At 34.3% G+C, this 23848-nt stretch overlaps 1 protein-coding gene across 2 annotated transcripts; it reads left to right on the top strand.

The window, feature by feature from the left end:
- The first annotated feature begins 442 nt into the window (after window positions 1–442).
- Window positions 443–23434, top strand: LOC136231296 (two pore calcium channel protein 1). Of its 2 annotated transcripts, none has more exons than XM_066020632.1 (24): window positions 443–773; window positions 862–1005; window positions 1093–1203; window positions 1548–1643; window positions 2374–2504; window positions 2895–2955; window positions 3184–3350; window positions 4109–4214; window positions 4379–4456; window positions 5872–5933; window positions 8288–8360; window positions 9440–9505; window positions 9586–9729; window positions 11399–11456; window positions 12347–12454; window positions 13092–13155; window positions 13918–14086; window positions 14514–14578; window positions 14868–14958; window positions 16889–16975; window positions 18043–18114; window positions 19895–19932; window positions 20033–20139; window positions 23091–23434. In XM_066020632.1, exons 1-23 carry the CDS (start codon window positions 636–638, stop codon window positions 20118–20120), a joined length of 2217 nt encoding a protein of 738 aa, XP_065876704.1. In that variant the 5' UTR covers window positions 443–635; the 3' UTR covers window positions 20121–20139; window positions 23091–23434. The 2 variants fall into 2 exon arrangements, with proteins under 2 accessions (XP_065876704.1, XP_065876703.1); XM_066020631.1 differs by having other exon boundaries at window positions 444–773; window positions 23087–23434.
- The last annotated feature ends 414 nt before the right edge of the window (window positions 23435–23848 follow it).

Below are 23848 nucleotides of genomic sequence, written 5' to 3'. Positions count from 1 at the left end.
GGATCAGAAATCAGTATTGGTACATCTATTCAGATAATGTCACATCACCCGTTAAATTGACGTGGCATCATCTGAGTTGACGAATCAATACTAGTCCTGATATTGTAGAAATTTCATGTTTCATATTATAAGATTCCTATATTTTGCCGATATTAATTTCTTGTCCTTTTATATATTTTTTTTAGACTTTTAACCGAATATATCTTAGCTTTCAGAACAGTCGTAGTATAATACAAAATGACAATATTACTTTGTTATTTTCTTTCTATCTATCTATTTATATTAAATAACAATTTTCAAAAAAAAAAACAAAAAATAACAACTTATATGTTTGTCTAAAATCTGCACTTGTCAAATGAATGTTGGGGTAAAATATAGCATAATATTAACAAGACATTTATAATGTGAAATTGATTCGGTATTCTTGTACTTTTATTTATCCCGTTAAAGGAAATTTTTTATTGTAGCTTCATAACAGTTAACAGACGTGCTCCCTACACTGATCTGAGCACCATTCTCCACCTTGTCCTTTTCTCTTCTCATCTTCCCCTCCATTTTTCAACATTTCATTTTTGTCTGTTTTCTCTTTTTCCTTTCACATTCTTCGCTCTTTCACTTAATGGGATAAAAGATCCATGGAGAAACCTTTGCTCGGAGAAACCAGTCGAGATTACCGCTTCATGGAAAAAGATCATACATCGACGTATAATCGTCGTTCCGATGCCATAGCTTACGGTTCTCGATTTCAGAAGGCAGCTGCTCTCGTCGATCTGGTAATTAGAACGAATGCCACATTTATACTTCTATTGATCCTGTTTATGTGCGTTTATCGATTACTGGTTGAGAATTTTGTTTATGTAGGCTGAGGATGGAATTGGTATACCGGAGGAAGTTCTGGATCAGAACAACTTTGAGAGTGCTGCGAAGTTCTACTTTGCTTATATTGGATTTGATATCGTTTGGACTCTTAATTACTTTGCTTTGATAATTCTCAATTTCTTAGAGGTTTGTCTGCTATTTTATCACTATTTTTTTTATAATCGTTATGTATAAGGTTTGTGGTATTCTTCACTTGGTGAATCCTTTTTGCAGAAACCTTTATGGTGTTCAAATTATTCTACTTATACTTGTGATGGAGACCGGGATTACTTCTATCTTGGCCAGTTGCCTTACTTAACAACTGTGGAATCTGTTATTTTTGAGGTATGATAACAGTCGAAGTTATGTATTGTATTGGTGTATGATTTGGGTATTATATTTTTTTGGCATGCTGTTTTCTTGTCCTTTAATGTTTAGATGAGTTGAGTGGTTGTTTTGTTGTGTTGAGCAACTTTACCATTCTAACAGGTTGAAGTGGTTGACTTACTTATAGTATTCAAAGAAAAATTCTCCTGGAATTGTTTCTTAATCTTACAAGTTCTGTAGATGCACACAAATATAAGCACACATGTCCAGAAAGCAATTTATTTATACCGTTGGAGAAGTCTTTAGTCTTAATTGGAGATGAGTGTTAGAATTTACATGGTCTTTTTTTTTTCCTTTTGCAGGGCGTAACTCTTGTTATACTCGTAGCACATATTTTCTCTCCAATTTCATTTGAAGGGTCCCGAATTTTCTGGAGAAATCCGTTGAATCTCTTAAAGGTACTCGGCATTGTTTTTTTCTCTTGGAGTTTAATTTGATTATTAATATCTTTCATTGTAATGAACAGTTGTTAAGGCAGGATCATGAGAAGATACACATATATCTGAAAATAAATTCTGTATACTGTTTCTGGGCATAGTGTGAAATATATGCACCTTTTATTGATCTGATAATGATATAAGGCTGCTTTGACCTTTAAAATGTTTGCACCAGTTCCTTTTTTTCTGTTTTGTTATTAGAACATTTATGCAGCATTGGTCATATCATATCATTGCTTTGACTAATTTTTCATGCAAAGCAATCTGCTGTCAGAAACTATATAATAGGTTAGAATTTTTCTTCATATATTTACGATATATCTTCAATTTTATCTTGTTAATACAGAGTATTTCTGGAACTAGTTGGTTGTTATTGATTCTCACTGCAAAACAAAATTGTGGAGGTAGTAGGCTAGCACATTGATAATTATTGTTGGTGCACTATTGCACCAATTTTGTATCAGTATTTTCTGTATTATTTTGTTGGAAACATGCTTTAAAATGAGTATAAGGGTTCCATGCTCTTTGAACTAGCATGTCCTTGTTTCATCTTATTTTTTCATATTGTTGCTCTATTCTATTATTTTATCAGTTGATTGCTTGAATGTTGAAATTTCTTTACGCTTCAATACATGCTTTATATTCGCACGTGCTAATGATGATTTTTTTTCTCTGGGATTTGAAATTTCAGGTCATTTGCTTATCAATTTTGGCAGTTGATTTACTGGTTTATGCTCTCTATTTGTCTCCTGTGGCCATCTATTATCTTCCTGTCAGAATTGCCCCATATATAAGAGTTATCCTTTTCATCCTAAGCATTAGGTATTGTTCGATATTTTTTTTTGTGTCCAATTAAGACTTATATCATGTATGCGTCTCTATCAATGTGTATCTATTTAATTTAGTGTTGCATCCTTTGTGGTGTAAGATCATCAACTTATGATTCAAAGTTCAGAATGATATATCCTAGGCCAGTTTGAGTAGCCATCCAAGGACCATAGGATAGATAGCTCACTGGAGCTATAAAGGATGTCTAATTATTAAATTGCACAAGGACCATAAGGTTTATTTGGAGATGTTCATGATGAACACAAATGCTACAGAAATGGGTTAAAAAGATCTATATTGGTTTTTTGGGTTATCTTACTAAACATGACTTTTAGGGCCCTCAAGTTTCTTGATTTCACGTTTTTCTTTTCCTTGTAATCTCAGGGACTTGCAGAAAAGTATCGTCATTCTGGCTGGAATGCTTGGAACATACCTAAATGTCTTGGTTGGTTCACAGCCCTATTGTTGTATTTTTAACCTTTCTGCTGCCAGAATTGCAAGTAATCCTAGTTTGTAACTACAGTTTATCACAGATTGCCTTTGGAATATGAATTGTGAAAAACACTTGCCCCAATTTTCTTCTATTATATTCTGAATGTGTCCTCTTTAGCAGTACAAGTATACATTCTAATTCTTGTCAGGTCTCTGCTATCTGATTTTTTTTTGGTTTCAGGCTCTATGGCTATTATTTCTTTTGTTTTCCAGCTGGGTAGCCTATGTCATGTTTGAAGATACTGAACAGGGAAAAACAGTTTTTACTTCGTATGGCATCACATTATACCAGATGTTTGTTTTGTTCACAACATCCAACAATCCAGATGTATGGATACCAGCGTACAAGTAAGATTGGAAAGAGATTTAGGTGATCATTTATTTTAGTTACTTGAAACTAACTTTTGTCCAGTAATCCATTGTTAAGCTTAATGCATAATTGACTCATTATCAGTGTTATTCAGTACTTACGATGGCATTCATCTTGGGTTGTGTTTCTTTTTCTTTTGATCCCTCAGTATGAAAATTCTAGAAGTGCATATTATTGTGGAATAGATCCTCAAAATAGATAACAGCCTTAATGTATCGACATGACCTAAATTTCATGTAATTATTTCTCATGATTGATAATTTGCATAGCTTCATCTGGAACTAAGAAGCTGATTGCAAAACATATTGCCGAAGTAGCATAAGAGCATCCATATACTTCCTGGTGCGATGTCTGTTTAGTAAATCAGTATGCCTTTCGTGCTGCACTTTATATAATATATTGGCTTATTGCCTGTGGAAAATATCCTTATCTAATTTATTGAGAAATTTTCTTGTTTGGTGTCAATAAAAAAAGTAAAAGTGGTAACATAATCATTGGAATGATAGTAGTAAGTTTAAGACTTTATACTGACTAACGACTACTTAACTGTCCTGTCCTGTCTCTTTTTTTGTTATTCAGATAGTATGTGATCCATTTTTTTTCTTTGCTTTTCTTTTGTTTTCTTCACATTTTCTTTTGCCTGGTTCATAGACTGTATTCTAAGGCTAGATGCAATGGTAAAACTATGCTTGCTTATAAAACCTATAGATAGTTTATACATCTGGTTATTTTTCAGGGTTTCACGATGGTATAGCCTGTTTTTTGTGATCTACGTGCTACTGGGAGTCTATTTTGTTACCAACTTGATCCTTGCCGTTGTGTATGATAGCTTCAAAGGCCAGGTATAGCTGAAAGTGATAAAATTAAGACATCCTAGTATTATGGACAGATCTTCCTCTCTTTTCAACTTTTGATGCTGTTTGTTTTTCTCATTAATCCCATAGCATTCTTGTGATTCCAAGAATTAGCAGAAATGTTAAACTTCAAAATCTTAATTTTGTTTTAGCTTGCAAAACAAGTTTCTGAGGCAGATAACTTGAGGAAAAGAATGCTGGTTAAAGCCTTCAACCTCATTGATAAACATGTAAGTCTGTCGCCACTTTGTAGTGGATGTCTTTTTAGCTTAGTTTTCTTGACACTTTCACATTTCGTGGATGTTACAGGTACTTTACATGTGTGCATAGTTTGTGCACTATTCCAAATATTCATCTCTTTACTTTACTTATAACTCATTTACAATGATTTGACTTTTAGACACTGTCCTAAAAGGGTAAACATGGATCTTAACGATCTCTAGTTTCACTTAGAGACATCCACCGAGTCCCTTGGAGATGTTTGATAGAGTTGGAAAAGTTCATACAGGAATAGCATGAGCCCTACATAATGATGTTAGCAACTAGAGAAATACTTATGTAATAGAAAGATGGTTAGTAATCTAATATATTAACCTAAAGTGAATACTGAAATTATGTTTTGATTTTTTGTATCTGCAACTACAGTGAAGATAAATATATCTTATTGCTAAATGCTTAGTTTAAGCCTTTTATCACCTAATCTAGTGGTGTCTGAAATGTGTTCAAGGAAGTACTTAGGTGGAAAGTCCTCACCCCTTGTCACGTCAATATAATGAGCAGGATATAGGGTTTATCTAGGAAACACATTTAAATTGTCTTATATATCCAAAGGAGATCTGTTAGATTATGTAAAGGCTTGTAATTGCAGCAACATAAAGTGAAGGCATTGCTTTAGTTTAATTGAATGGAGGAAGAAAAGCTTACATGGTTAGGAGAATGCTTTAGCTCCAAGTCAATAGAAATTTTTAATAATATAATAACCTAAATCACCTGTTGTAATTCACTACCATTTTGTATCCTATATCATTGATAAAATGACTTAAGTTGAAGTAAGACTCCAAATTTTCTTAATTGTCATGAAGTGAACAGAAGTTCCACAAGAAGGAATGTCAAACCGAAAAGATTTATGCTATCTTAGTTTAGCAAGCCTTATATAAATGCTCTCTCCATCCCAAAAAGATAGCTCACGTTTCTACTTTGGTCCGTCTCAAATTATAAACATTTTTTTCTTTTATAAAAACTAATTGATTTTCAATCTTCCTAATACCCTTCAAGACTCGGTCAATCATATTGGTAAGTTAAATAAGTGTGAAATAGGAAAACTATGTCTTAAGATTGTCCTTCAACCATTTAAACTATATTTATTGGAAGTACGTGAGGGCTCATAGTGTCTTTTCGAGACGGAAAGGGGATTCTATGATATATGGCAATTTCAAAGTACTTTTTGTATAGGAATGTCAAGAATACTTTTATAGATCTTCCAACCAGTTTAATTTGTACTATTGCAATACAGTGTAGCTTTTTCTTTCACACACACACATATATATGTGTGTGTGTGTATGCATATGTATGTGTATGTACTTTCTACCATTTTTGTTGCAGCAATTGTGTAGTACTTAATTAAATTATGTCTTTTATATGCTAGAAAGTTGGAGTTCTTAACAAGGAGCAATGCATTCAATTGTTTGAAGAATTGAATAAATACAGGTAATACTATGTTACTATCTCCATGATGCTTCTAGGGCATGCCTCGTAATTTTGAACCTGAGTTTTTGTAGGATGTGTTAAGAACCCTATCCTGCAATGCATCATGCCTAAATGACAAAAGACAACAAGCTCAATACCTATTTTGAAAATTAAGATGCATGGTTGAAGAAATATGGATTTATATTTATGAGATATTTTGTAGGTAATGTCCTACATGATATGAGAGTCTGATATGTATTCAAGGATTATGCATATATATTATCTTTCTTTGAAATTCTACCTAATGCCAATAAAACCATAACCTTCGCTTGCATTACATTTATGTTTGGTCCTCACAATATTTGCGAACTTGTATAGTAACTTTGCATTTTGGATCAATTTTAGCTATTATTGACATCAACATGGGCTTGTGTGAGGTAAACTTAAAAGTTGTTCCACATGTGTATATATATATATATATATATATATATATATATAGAGAGAGAGAGAGAGAGAGAGAGAGCTACAGATCTATTGGCCTTTGGTCCAGTGGTACTACCTTCCACTAGTAGAGGTAGGGGTCATGGGTTCAATCCCCATTCCCAGGACTTGCAAAAGAAAAAAAAGTCTCCCTTCTCCCCACTGCCTAATGTTAAAAAAGATACAGGTACAGAACTACAATTGTAATATTACATGTCATTCGTTATGGTTACCTTTTTATATCTGTAATAGACCATGTAAAACACTAGGAATACATGGGATACCATGTAGATTAAGAGTCTACGTTGATATATTTTACTTAAGAACAATTCCCCTTATATATACAAGGTTCTCCTCCAATCAAGGAGACATTGTAGGCCCACAACAGCCTATAACAATGCTTTAGTTGACTTAGGCATGCTTACATTTATTACATTGACTTATACTATAATACTCCATGCTCAACTTGCTACAGACAGAGATAACATAGTCTTAAGACAATACCACTCAAAACAAAATAAAACATAAGAAACTCAAGATACTTCAGGATATAAAACATCATCTGGGAGATGCAACTTAGAAGAATAAATCGGATACGCGGAAGGTAGATGACAAGACGACAGCAGAACAACAATCCTTGTCGGAAACGGAGAAGCAGATGCCAATATAAACATAGTGCAAGAGGCTGCCAACAATGTCAACAGAAAGGAGATTCACCTCAGTGGGGTTAGTTCGACATAGGACATGGAATTTAGAGAAGGTGTGGGGTGGAGTAAAGTAGAACAGAGAATTAATCAGTTGTTTTAATAAAGCGAATGAGTTAAAGTTATTTCTGCCATTGTGTGCAGAATTTCTGGGTTTGTATTTCTGGGTTGTTTCTTTCAGCTTCATTGTCCTCCCTTGTGAGCAGATTGTTTGGACTTAGGGTTCCAAGTCTCAGTTGCCGTCGTCGCCTCTCTATTTCCGACCTATCTGTCTGGTTAGTTTGCCGGTGAATCGACTTTTGTGCAATGACATTGCTGTCAGCCTCTTGCGTTTTGCTTGTCCGTTTCCGACGAAGCTTGATGTTCCGCTGTCGTCTCTCCTGTTCGATTTGTTCTTCTAGGTTGCGTGTCCCGGATTATATTTTATATTCTAAAGTATCTTGACTATATTATCTTTAAGACTTTATTATCTGTATTTGTAGTAAGCGAAGCATGATTAAAATCCATGCTTTAGCTTGAAGGGAGTGTTAGAGATTAAGTCAATATAATAAATGTATAGCATGCTTGTTGACTATCAGCTGCTACAAGACAACTACAGGTAGCTAGTAGGGCTACTATGTTTCCTTGATTTAAGGAGTGATTTTAGGAATGTGTTGTATATATGTGTGTGTAGTGCTTCCAAGTAAAATATATCAATGCTCGTTTTTTTCAAAGATAGGCATGTCAAAATTGATTGACTTTTTGATCGACATATAGTTGAAAAAGTCCTCAATTATAAATAAGTGAGACAGGGCAGACAAGCCAGCAATAGAAGCTATGCCCCAGCTTTTTTACCCAACCAGACCTAGTCTCTTAATCTACATGGTATCCTATGTATTCCTAGTGTATTACATGGTTTGTTACAAAAGCCAATTTCATTAATGAATAAAATTGATACAGAGCAAAGTTACTGGCACAAATTGCTAAAACCATAAGGATTGGATATAAATAATCATGTCTCCAAAGGTATGGTTTTAAATTTTCACTTACCAAATTGCCCCATGAAGCAGGAGCGATGGCCATTGGCCATTGGCCCCAGGTTCCTACTTTGTGGTGCAATTGATATTTAATTTAATCAATTGATGATGACTAGTGCAATTTGTTATCTTTTTCCAATACTTGTAAACCTAAATCTATAGTATATTTGCTTAGGACTTTGCCAAAAACATCAAGAGAAGAATTTGAGTTGATATTTGATGAGCTGGATGATACGCGTGACTTCAAGGTAAATTCTAACTTTTCATATATTTTGTGGAGAATTTGCTCTCTTTTTTATATTTACTACAATTAACATTCATAATATACATGCAGCAGAGGGAGCTCTAACATTGAAAAATCTGTGGAAAAGCTTCTTTTTTTTTTTTCATCAGTCAATAATTAGTCCCGAAATGATTCGGGGTTGGCTAACATGAAACATCATACGAAACCGTGAAATCAAATCGTGTCAGCAGCATAAATTCTCTCCCTCCACTCCGTCCTATCCTCTACCATATTTTCTCCAATCCCCAATAAACTCATATCACTCTCAATCACCCTCTTCCAAGTTTGTTTAGGTCTTGCCCTACCCCTCACCACTGTACCCTTTAAGTTCTCCTAACAGGCGCATCAAGCGCTCTTCGTCTTACATGTCCAAACCACCTTAGTCGGTTTTCCCTCATTTTATTCTCAATAGATGTAACCCCTACTTTTGTCCTAATTATTTCATTACTCACCCGATCCTTTCTCGTATGACCACACATCCATCTCAGCATACGCATCTCCGCTACCCACATCTTATGAATGTGACAGTGTTTCACTGCTCAACACTCCGTACCATATAACAATGCAGGTTTAATTGCCGTGCGATAGAATTTTCCCTTCAATCTATTAGGTATGTCGGGGTCGCAAACCAGGTTTAATCCTATGAGCAACATCTCCATCCACTTCTCCATCCATTTGAATAATAGACCCTAAATAATGGAAGCAATCCGAGCCCTGGACAATGGGTTTCTGTGCACAGAACACTATGATCTTTTTATTTAGATCAAATGCTTGTGTTTCATTTGAGTTTCTGTATAAAGTTGATTTTTACTGCACTATGGATTTTTATTTTATCAATTACATCAATCTAAATAATTTTATGTGAACAAGCATAGCCACTGGTAAAGTAGAACAAAGGAATTTGCAGTCTCGATAGATTGTGGCTGTGGCATACAAGCTCTGTGAATATCAACTGCTATTGTGATTTATGACATATATATAATTTGGTTATCATTCATTGTTTGCTCTTTTTCTGTTAATGTTTCTGGGCTTCATTTTATGCAGATCAATTTGGAAGAGTTCACTGACCTTTGCAATGCTATTGCTCTAAGATTCCAAAAGGAGGAAGTTGTAAGTTGTATTCTGAATGCCAGTCTCAAGAAAATTTTGAAGAGTTTCTACATGACTTTGATACTGGTTTCTGGTTGCAGCCATCTTGCTTTGAGTATTTCCCATCAGTATACCGGTGTAGTTTTTCCGAAAATCTGAAAGCTTTTGTGAGGAGCCCAAAATTCAGTTTCGCAGTATCCTCGATTCTTGTCTTGAACTTCATCGCTGTTATTATTGAAACAACGGTATGAAAACAAAATTGCAAGAGCTATATAGAATGGTGTTCTCTGGATCAGTAGGTTGAGTAAAATTTGCTTTCTTGGTTGGTGAATCTGATTTCATGTTCTTAGCACTAGAAATATGCGTCTGTTTTAATTTTGATGTTATTATTCAAGCAATTTGGTGTTAGATGAAACACATGAGTTTATTGTTCTTAGTTTTTCTTTACCTCCTCTATACCCATGACAATTTTCATCATCTTCTGGAGGATACACTTGATGATTAAGAACTTGGATCTCTGAACTCTCCAAGAACAATTATCACTGCATGTCATTTCCCCCCCTGCAATGAAGAGGAATTTTTTTGTTATGTATTTATAATCTCACCAGATGTGGTGCAGAAATAAGAAAGCTAGAAAAACTCTGAATCCTAGAGAAATAGCAGAACTAGTTGTGAAACACTTACAATCTTTATTAAGACAGACCAAATCAAGCAGAATACTGATACACTGTCTAAGAAGTTTCCAGGAAATCCGAATTTCAGCAAAATGCTGTTGTGCCTGTTCTAGTTACTGCAAATGTAGGCAAGATGAATATGACAAACTGCAACTAGACTGAATTTAAGCTAAGTTTAGATGAGCCCCACCACAACACCCCAGTTCATCTGTTCATGCAATAATGCTAGTATAGGTGATCAAGCTCCTGAAATTTTTATACTATTTGTTGAACATAATATATGCATTAGATGATGGTGCCTTATTCAGTCTACACATCAGCAACCCATGTCATTGTTAATATATTTTACCAAAAGAGGACATCAGAAACATAATACATTGATAAGCAGAGATAAATCACACAAGAAAGTTGCCGAACTATCTGTGAGGTCCAAATCTTATTTGTTGCTTAACAAGGAATGTAAAAGATCAAGAACATTAAAAAACAATAAAAGCCTTGTAATTTCTCTATTATTGAGATTCCTTGGAAGCACAAATTGAGATATATTTGTTTTGTAAAAAGTGCTCAAACTAGGAACCATTTGGGGTCTTTATTCTCTGTGAATGAGGCCCCTGAAGTCTGTGATATTGAAGACATTTCAATGTTGAAGGGAAGTACTTGACAAATGCTTCTTATGCTTAGCTTTTAGGATTAGTTGGAAATAAAGATTGGGCAAGTCGTGATGAGCTTTTTGAATGTGTAGAGAGATGTTACTGAAGCTTTTATAGAGTTGAATTTGACATAATGCCAACTCACTGTTGGATCATCAGCTGCAGCATTGACCCCATCTAAGCAGTACCTATCATGTTTTCTAGTTGTATTGAACTTATTATTGAAATGTTAGTAGTTACATCCTTCCATTGGGTTAGACAAACAGCTATTGACACGTACTATAGCAATCGGATATTCTGAAAATGAATCAAGACTCTGTTAATTTGCTTAAATTATGTCTAAAAAGACCAAAAATAAGAAGCTCTGGCTACAATGAGAAGTATTCCGGCACCTGTTCTTTTTTGAGTTATCTGACATCATTGAAGAGGATAAGAATTACTTATTCAATTATACACTTCAAAAGTGGATAAAATTTGTTCATGTAGGATAATTTTAAATAGCCAATTACATTTCCATATCTACTTTCTTATGTTTGTGTGTTTGAATGCTGACTAAGTTTTGCTAACCCCATATGCATATTGACTTGTAGTTCGATATTGAAAACAATTCTAGTCAAAAGGTGTGGCAAGAGGTGGAGTTTGTATTTGGTAAGGCTCTGCTACATTATTAGCTTTTCCAACATGTTTTCTTCTCTTACTATATATCCTATACATGTAAATACCAAATTTACACTCACAAGGAGCTCAAAATTAGCCACCTTGTTGATTTGTATGTTGAAATGAGGTTCTTATTATTGATTGTTAATATATTACACATTCCAATCACAATGCGAAATAACCATTTCATTTGACCATTTTTAGACATAAGACTTGCAGAAGTTTGGTTTTTGGAAAATAGCATAAAAAAAAAAAGGGGCGGCCCGGTCGCATTACGCGTCCCCGCTGAGCGAGGGTCCGGGGAGGGGTCCCACCACAAGGGTGTATTGGGGGCAAGCCTTCCCTTGCCAATTTAATTGGCAAGAGGCCGCTCCTAAGACTCGAACCCGTGACCTCTGGTCACACGGCAACAACGTTTTACCGTTGCGCCAAGGCTCGCCCTCTTTTGGAAAATAGCATATTACTATAAAATTTTGTGATCTTATCTTGGTCTTTTTAAGAGGGTTTATGGTATGCCAAATAACTTTCTCTTTATAAATATAGATTTTTTTTTTTTTTGGTGAAACTGGGGAAGGAGATATTGGGCGTTGAACCCAAGAGCCCTGAGGTTCCTTTTGAATCCCCTCCTAATCCACGTATTGATGGATTAGTATGTTAGTATAAAGTTCAATTTTATGCTATGTTGCACCAAAACTCTTCTCCGTTAGAGTTTCCGCGTTTCATGTCCTTTTCCATTTCCATTATGGTTTCCTAGCTAATTTTTCTTAGAAATAACATTTCCCAGTGTCCATTTTGCGTTTCCGTTTCCGTGCAACATAGATTTTATGTTACGATGGGTTCTCAGTTTGTGTGTGGATTTCATGGTTGCTGTTTTCCTTCAGGGTGGATCTATGTTGTGGAAATGGCACTAAAAGTATACTCTTTTGGGTTCACAAACTATTGGATGGATGGTCAAAATCGCTTTGATTTTGCAATCACATTGGTTATAGGTAATTTCTATGCATAATCATTTTCTGGAGTTATTTCATTGTTCTCCTTGAGTGGAATTATTTGAACGGAACAAAACTAAATATTATTTTCTCCTCTAATCAGCTATTTTAAATGTAACTTTCATTATCCTCATGTAATTAAGTTGTTGTGATTATTATACTGCTGCTATTGCAGTTAAAAAGTACATATTGTATATCCTTGTCGGATTTTCTGCAAAGTTCATCTTGTTTTATATCATTAATGAATGAATTTATGATTACATCGGGACGGAAGTCACACCTCCATGTCAAGGTGGAGGTAGAAGCTCTAATGCTGAAAGCTTACTCAACAAGATGAGACATATTCTTAAATAAATTTGATCAGGTGTTAGAAAGTGCATTCAGTTTTTGTTTGAACAGTACTTGCAAAGGACATGCAATATTGTTTATGATTTGCTTTTTTTACCTTCTTTACATTGTACATAAAATTTAAATGAACCGATTTAGTTCGAGTTTCTTGACACTATGTTAGCAATTACAATGTCATGCCAATGATTGCATGCTTCTAAGATAATGTCAAGATAGAATATAGTTTTGCTTATAAGGTTCCTTTAGATCTGCTTGATATTATCGTGACATGCTAATTTTACGTTTACAGTTATTGGAGAAACAATCACATTTGCAAACCCCAATGGACTGACTTTTCTCTCAAATGGAGAATGGTATGCTTCATTTTGTCTTCATCTCATTTTTCTAGAACTTTTATTCAAGGGTAGGTGGCCTTGTTTCTATTTTCATGAATTTTTTGAACAAACTGCTCAAGGCATGGAGTAAATCCTATCAGATAGTAGTAAATTGTCCCGATTTGAAGGGTTATTATGAATAAGGCAATGTAAGAAAACACTGGAGGTGGTGTTTATTATTCAATATGTGGGATTGTGGAGCAATTTTAAAGCGCATGAGAAGGGTAGTATGACCACCAACCTTTGGTGAGCTACGTAATACAACTTCAAGAAACCTAACACTTAGGAGAGATTCTACCGATAAGCATGCCTACATCTAGAATCCGTCAGTTTTTAATGATTTTCTTTTCCCTTCTGGAGCTTGTATCGAACCAGCCTGATTCCATATGGACTAACCCACTAATGCTACTACCTTGTTGTTAATTTCAAGAGGGTTATACCTTTTTCAGCGAGTCACCAATATCTTCCTCAACTGTGATTTATGGTTATTTTTCTTGACTAACTTTCCCCGGTGTTTCTTGTTAACATTTTGATTTTCTATTGTGGACATGCTTTGGTCCTCGTGCTCGTCAATAATAAGATCATTTTGTGTTTGACAATTTCCATTCCACTCATATCTTGTCATCTCTATCCCTTGAATAATAGTTCTCTAATAAAAAATTCCAACCCTGATTGAGCAACAGGCCTATCCTTCCTTTGTGATTGATCTTCAGTTCTTTTTTCTTTTAATTATTATTACAGGATCCGTTACCTCCTGCTGGCAAGAATGTTGAGATTAATCAGGTTGTTGATGCATGTCAGCAGTTATCGAGCTTTTATTTCCACATTCTTAACTCTCATACCAAGTTTGATGCCATATCTAGGAACAATTTTCTGCATCCTGTGTGTATATTGTTCTCTGGGTGTACAGGTACATATTGATTCTTATTACTTCTCCCACTCGTTGATTTGATCCCTTTTTCTGGTCAATTTTGCTTGGTGGTGAAGCAAAACTAACAGTATATATTGCATTCGTTGCTTTTACTTTCCATGTGAAATTTTCACAAAATTAACTGCTTTTCTTCTTTTGTTTTGAAATAATTGTCAATCTTATCAACATCCTAGTAGAGTTGCATCATAATCATAAAACAGTACAGATTTGGCTCTCTTTTTTATCTATATAATAGAATTTGGTTCCTAAACTAAACCATAAGATTCTGCTTCTTGTTCCCTCTACTTTTTGTTTCATCACTTGTGCAACTGATCGTTTTGGTAGTCATTTATGTTTGAGACAATCAGAAGAGTTTATATTCCCTATATGCATTGTTAAAATATTGTCTACTAACACTCATGTGTAGATTTTCGGAGGACTTGTTAATGCTGGGAACACTGACTTGGAAAGCACAGATCTTGCTGAAGATGAGTATCCTTCATCTGAATGGAAGTCTGTTGTTCATATGCCTGTACTTAACGTAAATAAATTCATAATATGGTGTTAGAAATAGCCTCCAGTTGTCCCATAGATTGCAATAAGTATAACTATAGTAAATTCGTGATATGGAGCACTCAGGTAAATGTTTATGTGCTGCTTCTGAAATTGACATTTTCTCCTAAGGTGGTATCTAGAAAAGCTGCTAGCTCCTCTAAGCATCATGTTCCTTGATATTTCTCAATGTACCAGAAAAAGCATCACTTTCCTTGACAAAAGTCAGTTATTTACTTTTCAATTTTAATGACTATCCAAATGGAATGGTGACACTTTTTAATTTGCTAGTCATGGGGAATTGGCAAGTCTGGATGCAGGTAAGATTATCACTTCGTGTTTTCTAAATCTCTATTTATGTTTCACTTTTATTGTCATTATTATTTTGTATGGTGAAGAACCCACTTGTTCCTTTATGCTCTTCTGTGGTCGGTTTTCATAGCAGACCAGTAGTAACATTCACATTTGTGCTACCTGTTTCTGCATCTTGTGCAAGTAACTTGGGAAATTCTTCGTTTGTGCCTTGATGGCAAGAACTGAGCACCCTTGAGAACATGTGATAGGTTATATTGGAAACTCTAGGCCTAAGGATTATCATCCAACCTTGAAGCAAGAAGCTTAATCCTTTTTCCCCAAAGCCAATAAGACCAAGGCCCTGTTCTTTATTACTTAATTTCAGTAACAATCAGTTCAGTTCAGTAGTAATCAGTTCAGTATTCAGTTTCAGTATTCAATAATTTATCATTATTTATTATAATTATTATATATTATTATTATTTATATATAATTTATTATTATTATCATTATTTATTTATAATTTCAGCAATTTATTATAATTATTATAATTTATTATATATTAATTTATCTATTTTCATTATAATTATATTTATATATAATTTATGCTTTGTCATTATATATATTATCATTATTTATTATAATTATAATTATTTGGTGCAACTTATTTGCAAATTTTGCGAAAAGTAAATAAATATTATATTAATACGTTTACATTACAATGCTCTAAAAAATTAACTGGCTCAACTACCTTAATATCTCAAATAGTGCAATTTTATCCCTAATATTAGAAGCCAATAGCAATTTTAGCCTTAACATTGATAAATTGAGTCAAGATTTTGTATTCATATGAAAATTCATATTTAGACGTTAGGAGTAAAATAACCCCGGATCCAAAACATTAAAGGTATTTTTGTACCTTAATACTTAATTGTAATAAAAAGTTAAGAGTGTGTATTCATATAAAAATTTGTATTTAATTTCATAGGCTTTAAATTATATATAAATTTGTGTTTGTATGTAATTTATATTTTTAATTTAAATTAGACTCATTTTTATTTAATGTCATAGGATTTTATCGAGCCTAGATTTTATTTGATATTTAATTTAGTTTAATCTTTAATAATATGTTTATTTATTATTGATATTATTTTTTTTTTGGTAGAAATATTATTATTATTATTATTATTATTATTATTATTATTATAAGCTTATTAATGTCCAATATTATCATTAAATTATTTTAAAGTCTAATATCATCATTATTGTTACGTTCGATTAAATTCGGTTAAGTTCGGTATCATTCAGTTAAGTTCAGTAGCATTCAGTTAAATTCAGTTCAGTATTCAGTATCATTCAGTTCAGTTCAGTAGCATTCAGTTCAGTTCAGTTCAGTTTTTTTCAGTAATAAAGAACAGAGCCTAACTTTATTGAGACACACAATCCAAATTCCTTATTAGGATGGCTTTAGCATTCACTATTTTATAAATGCACTTCGAACCATTCTTTAGTCCCAAGATGTTTTATATTTACAGAGATGATATAGAAACATGGTCAATGCCACTGTGGCAAATTTTGTGACTCTGACAGGAGAGTGATAAGAGTAGTGGAGCTTTTCATTTTCATTAGAAGCTAAAGTTACTCAAGTAATACAAAGATGATGATGTTAAGAATGTTTTAAAGCAAAAAGAAAATCCCCTTGCATACTTGCTAGTTTTCACTGTCTTTTAAATTCTTAGAAAATGCTCAAGTTCGAGATATATGCGTCATAAATTTGTGGATATAGAAAATGCTTAAGAAACATTTCGTGCATGCTTTAGATTTTGCACTATAATTGACATTTGACATTGCAAGAGTAATATTTACCAATCTTTACTCTGAATAAAAGAACATATATCATTGTGTTGCAGTTTCATACTCAGATATCTTATACTCATCTGTTTGGTACTATTTCAGAGCTACAAGGAATTGACTGGAAGTGTTTGGTCCCTTGCTTATTTCATCAGCTTCTATCTTATAAGTGTTCTGTTGCTTCTGAATTTGGTAAGTTTTATTCAGTACTGCAACAATAATTTGATTTATTTTTTCAGTACACTGCAGATATATGAAGGTTTTGATTGAAGTTATATGACTAATGTTAATGTAAAGCTGAATATAGTTCTAGTCTTCTCCTTATGATTTCCAAATAGAACTAATGTGAGTTTTCCATCTCTGGATGTGCATGTGTGTGTGTGTGTAGAGAGAGAGAGAGAGAGAGAGAGAGAGAGAGAGAGAGAGTTCATATATATACTTTCATCGTTCATTGCTTATAATTCCATAACTAGAATTAATTTGTTCCTAAATATATGGAGCATGGCTCCAGCTGTTTACAATACCTAACTACTCCCCCCATTCCATTATATGCGATGCTTTTAGTTGTTTCCACTAGGATTAAGGAGCCATTAATTAGGCTTTAATTTAGGATAAAATTGAGTGATTAAGAAAAATTATCCTTGTTTTGGAAAGATCCACAAACTTAAATCTAATTGGTAGAAGATGGAGAGTTGTTTAGAGTAAAAAAAAAAAGGGCGGCCTGGTGCACTACGCATCCCCGCTAAGCGAGGGTCCGGGGAGAGTTGTTTAGAGTAAAACAAAGAAAATAAAAAGTAAATTCCATTGGAAGTCTAAAAACTTGAGATAAATGGAATTTGTATTTTACTCAAAAACGTAACATATAGTGGAATGGAGGTAGTAAGCTTCAGTCATCCTAGAAAAATGCATACAATCTGAAATCTCACACTTATAAATGACTCGTTACCTCTATAACTAGCCAATATGAGATACTTAACAATACATTTAGGAAAATAAAAGTACTTCACTGTGCAGTACTGGTTAAGAAAAATACCTGCTTTGCAATGAGCATTCATGGTAAAAAGCTTTAACACTAACTATTTTCATCACAAATTGTTTTTTTTATGATAAGACATCTTATCAGGTAGTAAAAAAATTTGAAACTTCACTCTTTATAAAATTGTTGTCAGAAGTTAATTTTTGTTGCACGGACCATTCTCTTCTATTACTGATTCCCTTTTTATCTGATGTCACTTGACAACCTTTCCCGTGTACTTCAGGTTGTTGCTTTTGTCTTGGAGGCATTCTTTGCTGAAATGGAACTTGAGACACCAGAATCAGACCAAGAAGAGGTTGGTATCTGTTTCATACTTATCTAAAGATAGCCAAGAGTAGATCGTAATCAGACCAGTACACTACTAGCTTGTTAAAATTATTTCTCAATAAGTGATGACTGGTTGTGAAGTTCTCTTTTCTTTTTAGGTGAAATTTCACAGTTCAACTCAAATTTCTGAATGCCTGTTAAGTTTCTCCATTGGAAAAAACTTTTGACTTCTAAATGCTTCCCCATTGCTGATTAAGAAACTGCGAATGTCTTAAATTTACAAAGGAATAAGGGTCATTTTTGCCCTAAGGTTATTGAGGAAGCTCAATTTTCCCCTCATTGTACGAAATGGCTCAACTTTATTCCTCATGCTGAAATGGCTCAACTTTATTCCTCATGCTATAAATACTAGCTCAATTTCACCTTTTTCCACGAATTCCTTCACTAGTTTTCGTGGGTATTTACTTAGAAAAGGGTAAAATTGGATTAGATTTTCAAATACGAGGGTAAAATTGAGCTAAACTTTCTACCGTAGAGGCAAAATTGGGCTATTTATTTTGTATGAAAGGGTAAAATTGATCTTCTCTTCTCCAATAATCTTAGGGAAATGACTCAATTTTTATTCTCCATGCTATAAATACTAGCTCAATTTTACCTTTTTTTACGGAATTTCTGTCACTAGTTTTCATGGGTATTTAGTTAGAAAAGGGTAAAATTGGATTAGATTTTCAATTACGAGGGTAAAATTGAGCTAAACTTTCCACCCTAGAGGCAAAATTGGGTTATTTATTTTGTATGAAAGGGTAAAAAATTGGGGGAAAATTTAACTCTTATCCTATTACTGGAATTCTAAATTTTAATGAAGTAAAAAACTATTGCCGAAATTGATTTCTTTTTCATTGATGAAAGATTTAGAATTTTTACGTTTGAGCCTTTGAGGTAGTAGTCCATTTGTGAAATAACCTTCTGCACTAATTAGGAACAAATAAAACGTACAAAAAGCACCCTCAACTTTGCACATTTGGATAACAAGTGTTCAACTTAACTTTTATGCCCAAATAAGCCCTCCAATTTTCACTTTTGGGATTTCATCCAACTCATGGCCAAAAGTTGATTTCGACATAGCTGTCGTACTATTATCCATTTAGGAATGGACAGGCCTAAGAGAATCTTCTAGCAATATTACATGGAAACGGAAACGGAAACGGATACGAAAACTTAAACGGAAATATAAACTCGGAAACAATATCTGTAAAGATATGTAGGCAACAGAAACATGGAGAAACATGTAAAATCATAAGAATGTATGTTTAAATAGAAGGAAGAAAGAGATCGTTTTTTTTCATTTTGAAAGCTTGTAATAGATGATCGAGAAAATATTAAGGATTTAATGAACATGTAATTAACATTAAATCCACTTATGAAAACACATTATATTCTTAGGAAATGAGTTTCTAATTTATTTACGGAAACGTGACCCGAAACGTTTCGTACAAGTTTCCGAAACAGATATGGAAACCTCAAACACTTTGAAATCAAAGTTTCGATGCAACATAGCCTACCTACGAGTCACCTTAATAAGAGGTGTTCACTATCCAATGTTCCATTTGAGAGTTCTATTTATCATTGTGCATATTAATTTTATTAACCTTCTAGCTATAGTTAACGTTGCTTACTTGCTTATGTGAATGTTTATTTTCCTTGGCCTTTTCTTTTTTGTCCTACCATTATAAGTTTGTTTATAGAGTTATCATCTCAGCATTTTCACTACTTCCATTACTAATTCAATTTTTACCTTCTCAATCTAGGATAAAAGAGATCCAATGCGCCGGCGCCGATTAGCTGGGTATGTACCAGCTAAATATATCAGTAGAAGCTGTAATTGCATGGTCTAGATACTATTACATGCTAAAAAGTACTCTGAACAAATTTTCTGTTTGATGCAGCACAAAATCTCGTAGTCAAAGAGTTGATGTTCTTCTGCATCACATGTTGAGCTCCGAGCTAAATCAGAATCAGTCCTCCAACGCATAATTCTTTGTGATTCTGATAGGTATATCATCATTTCTCTTGAATTTTAATTTCGGTTGATTAAATTTAAGGAGAAAAGCATCTTGAGACCTTGATCTTTTCGATTTTTGTTGATTAAGCTTATGATCTTTCAATATGATACATTGTGCTATTCCATCGATTATAATTGCACTCACTATAAGCTCCTAGTTGCTAGGAAAGTCTGTTGTGAACGTCAAATTCGGTTAAAAGTGTGTTACTCATTTCATATGCATTTGAAATTACATTAGGGCAAAATCTAAATACAACCTACGTGGTTTCGCCGATAACCTTTTTTTTTTTTTTTTTGTAAAAAGAGGAGTGTGGTCCTCGATAATCTTAAAATAGAAAATTCGAAGAATTAAATTTGTTTAGTACCACATTTACCATGAAACCATCTTTTTTATTTTCCAAAATCATCGTTTTCGGTCCTTTCTCTCTCTAAACATTCAGTTTCTCTCTCCTAACCAAACAACTAAATAACCTCAAACTAAAAATAAAAAGTTAGAAGAATTAAAGTTGCTTAGAATATCAACAAGTCTTGAATTTTCTATTTTGAGGTCATCAACGGTCAAGCTGGCAATGTCCACTTAAAAGTTCTTGGTTTTGCTAACAGCGAGGACCTCAGTTCTCTTTTTGCAACAAAAGAAACCACAATCGGTGAAACCATCAGGGTTATATTTAGAATTTTCCCATTATATTATTATTAATAGGGAAGTAAAGAAGGTCATATGAGATGCTAGAGCAAATGTGAATCGGGATCTGTATACAAGATTGGATACGAAAGAAGGGGAAAGAGACATATATAGAATTGCTCGGATGAGAGATAGGAAGACGCGAGATCTCGGAAAAGTTAAATGTGTGAAGGATGTGGACCAGAAAGTCCTAGTTGGAGATAAGGATATCAAGGAACGATGGAGGTCCTATTTTGATGACTTATTTAATGGAGATCGCCAACAAGATGTTGGAGATATAAGTATCCATCACGATATGATAAATCATGAATGCCTGCGGAGAATTCAAAAGGGTGAAGTCAAAATGACATTAAGTAAGATGAAGTTGAAGAAAGCAGTAGGACCTGATGGCATCCCTATTGAGATTTGGAGATGTTTGGGAGAAAGAGGAATCGAATGGTTGACGACGTTCTTCAACAAAATTTGGAGAAACAATAAGATGCCATCAGAATGGAGGAAAAGTACCTTAATCCCTTTGTATAAGAACAAAGGCGATGTCCAAGATTGTGCCAACTATCGGGGAATCAAATTAATGAGTCACACTATGAAACTTTGGGAGCGAGTGATTGAACAAAGGCTAAGGAGGACGGTGAAGATCTCGGAAAACCAGTTTGGCTTTATGCCGGGAAGATCAACTATGGAAGCCATCCATCTAATGAGACAATTAATGGAGCACTATCGAAATAAGAAGAAAGACTTGCATATGGTTTTCATTGACTTGGAGAAAGCATATGATAAGGTACCAAGGGAAGTACTTTGGTGGGCCTTGACAAGGAAAGGCATTTCGCGGAAATATATTGACATCATAAAGGACATGTATGAGGGAGTATGCACGAGTGTACGTACTAGTGTTGGGAAGACTGAAGAGTTTCCTATTACGATTGGAGTGCATCAAGGTTCCGCACTAAGCCCATTTCTTTTTGCCATCGTTATGGATGAACTAACAAGTTCACTTCAAGATGGTATACCATGGTGCATGCTGTTTGCAGATGATATTGTGTTGGTTGATGAGACGAAAGAAGGAGTGGAGATGAAGTTGGAACTATGGAGGCAAACTCTAGAATCTAGAGGCTTTAAGTTGAGTCGAAGTAAGACAGAATATTTGGAGTGTAAGTTTAGCGACCGTAGGAGTAGGGAGGCAGGGACAATCACCCTAGATGGGAGAGTTGTTCAGGCCTCGGATTGCTTCCGGTATTTAGGATCTATTATCCAAACGGATGGAGATGTTGCTCATAGGATTAAAGCTGGTTGGTCGAAGTGGAAGAGTGCTACGGGTTTCCTTTGTGATCCCGGCATGCCTAATAGATTGAAGGGAAAATTCTACCGGACGGCAATTAGACCAGCATTGTTATATGGTACGGAGTGTTGGGCAGTGAAACACTGCCACATCCATAAGATGTCGGTGGCGGAGATGCGTATGTTGAGATGGATGTGTGGTCACACGAGAAAGGACCGGGTGCGTAATGAAATAATTAGGACAAAAGTAGGGGTCACATCTATTGAGAATAAAATGAGAGAAAACCGACTAAGGTGGTTTGGCCATGTGAGACGTAGAGCGCTTGATGCGCCGGTTAGGAGAACCGAAGAGTGGCAAAGGGATGTAGTGGTGAGGGGTAGGGGAAGACCTAAGCAAACTTGGAAGAGGGTGATCGAGAGTGATATGAGTTTATTGAGAATTGAGGAAAATATGGTAGTGGATAGGACGGAGTGGAGGGAGCGAATCTGTGTCGCTGACACGACTTGATTTTCACGGTTTTATATGATGGTTCATGTTAGCCGACCCCGAATCATTTCGGGACTAAGGCTTTGTTGTTGTTGTATTATTATTAATAGTTCGAAAGCAGATTGTTTTTATATTTTTGATGTAACTATAGGAAAACGGTAAAAATCTCATATCGGACATTAAAAGGTGCTATTTTAAATACCGATGAAGTGAGTTACGTGTTTTAACGGAGTTTAATGTTCACAACGAATTGTGTTACCTAAAGGCTCATTTGTGTGCGATTATAATTGATTGGGAGCTAACCCATGGACATCCCAAAGCAGGAGAATTGTCCACATATATAAGGAGTCGCATAACTCCCTACCCTAATTAAGCAATATCAAAGTAAAAAATTAAAAGCTTAATCAACAAAAGTTGAGAAGATCACAAGCCTGGAGATGTATTTTTTCCTTCAAATTTTATAATCTGACTAGAAATACTTTTTATGTGTATAGCTAGATAGCGAAAATCAGAAGTACTAATCCTAGATGAACAGAAAAAGATTATAAGAATTGCTGGGAAATATTTCCTGAGAAGCAGCTGTTTGGAAGGACCTGACATCTATCTACTTCATGAAGTGCATATTCAGGTTGAATCTTACACGGTGCTCTCATTTTCTCCCATATGAGCAACTTGGAAATTAACTACTAGAATTATTTATTTGTTCAGAAGAGCTTTTAGTATTGTTTGTTTGTTTGTTTCTTTCTGCCAACTTCAAATTAATCAGAACTACTAAATTTTTGCAAATAATTTTGTAGATGTTTCATATTTTTTTATTATGGGTTCAGGTTTATATTTACTCATATTTTTCTTGAAGTAATGTTTCAGCCGAATATAAAATTTGTAGCGCAATGTTATTATTTTAGCCGTCCAAAGTTAAATTGCACCTTAAAATCATTATTTTATTCTACTTGTACGATGTTGCGCTTATCAGTAACAAATGAAAAATATGTGTATCCACATGTTACTGTGTTCTTCTCATATTGTTCGGATTCTTATCTTATGTACATTTTGGATAAAACAAATGAAAGGCTTAACACATCAAGAGTATTTTGAATTTGTACTGAAAATTTGATTGACCTCCTAAACTTACAAAGTGTCTTTTAGTCCTCTCAACTTGCTTAAATTAACCTATTTGCTACGTGAATTTGTTTGAAGTGATCTATTGGTTCCCCGAATTTGCTTACAATGATCCATTTGTCCCTAAACTTGTTTAA

The sequence above is a fragment of the Euphorbia lathyris genome, chromosome 5, assembly GCF_963576675.1.
Source record: "Euphorbia lathyris chromosome 5, ddEupLath1.1, whole genome shotgun sequence".
Taxonomy (NCBI): Eukaryota; Viridiplantae; Streptophyta; class Magnoliopsida; order Malpighiales; family Euphorbiaceae; genus Euphorbia; species Euphorbia lathyris.
Note: the sequence above shows the minus strand (reverse complement) of the source record. Positions and strands in the feature narration are given on the sequence as shown.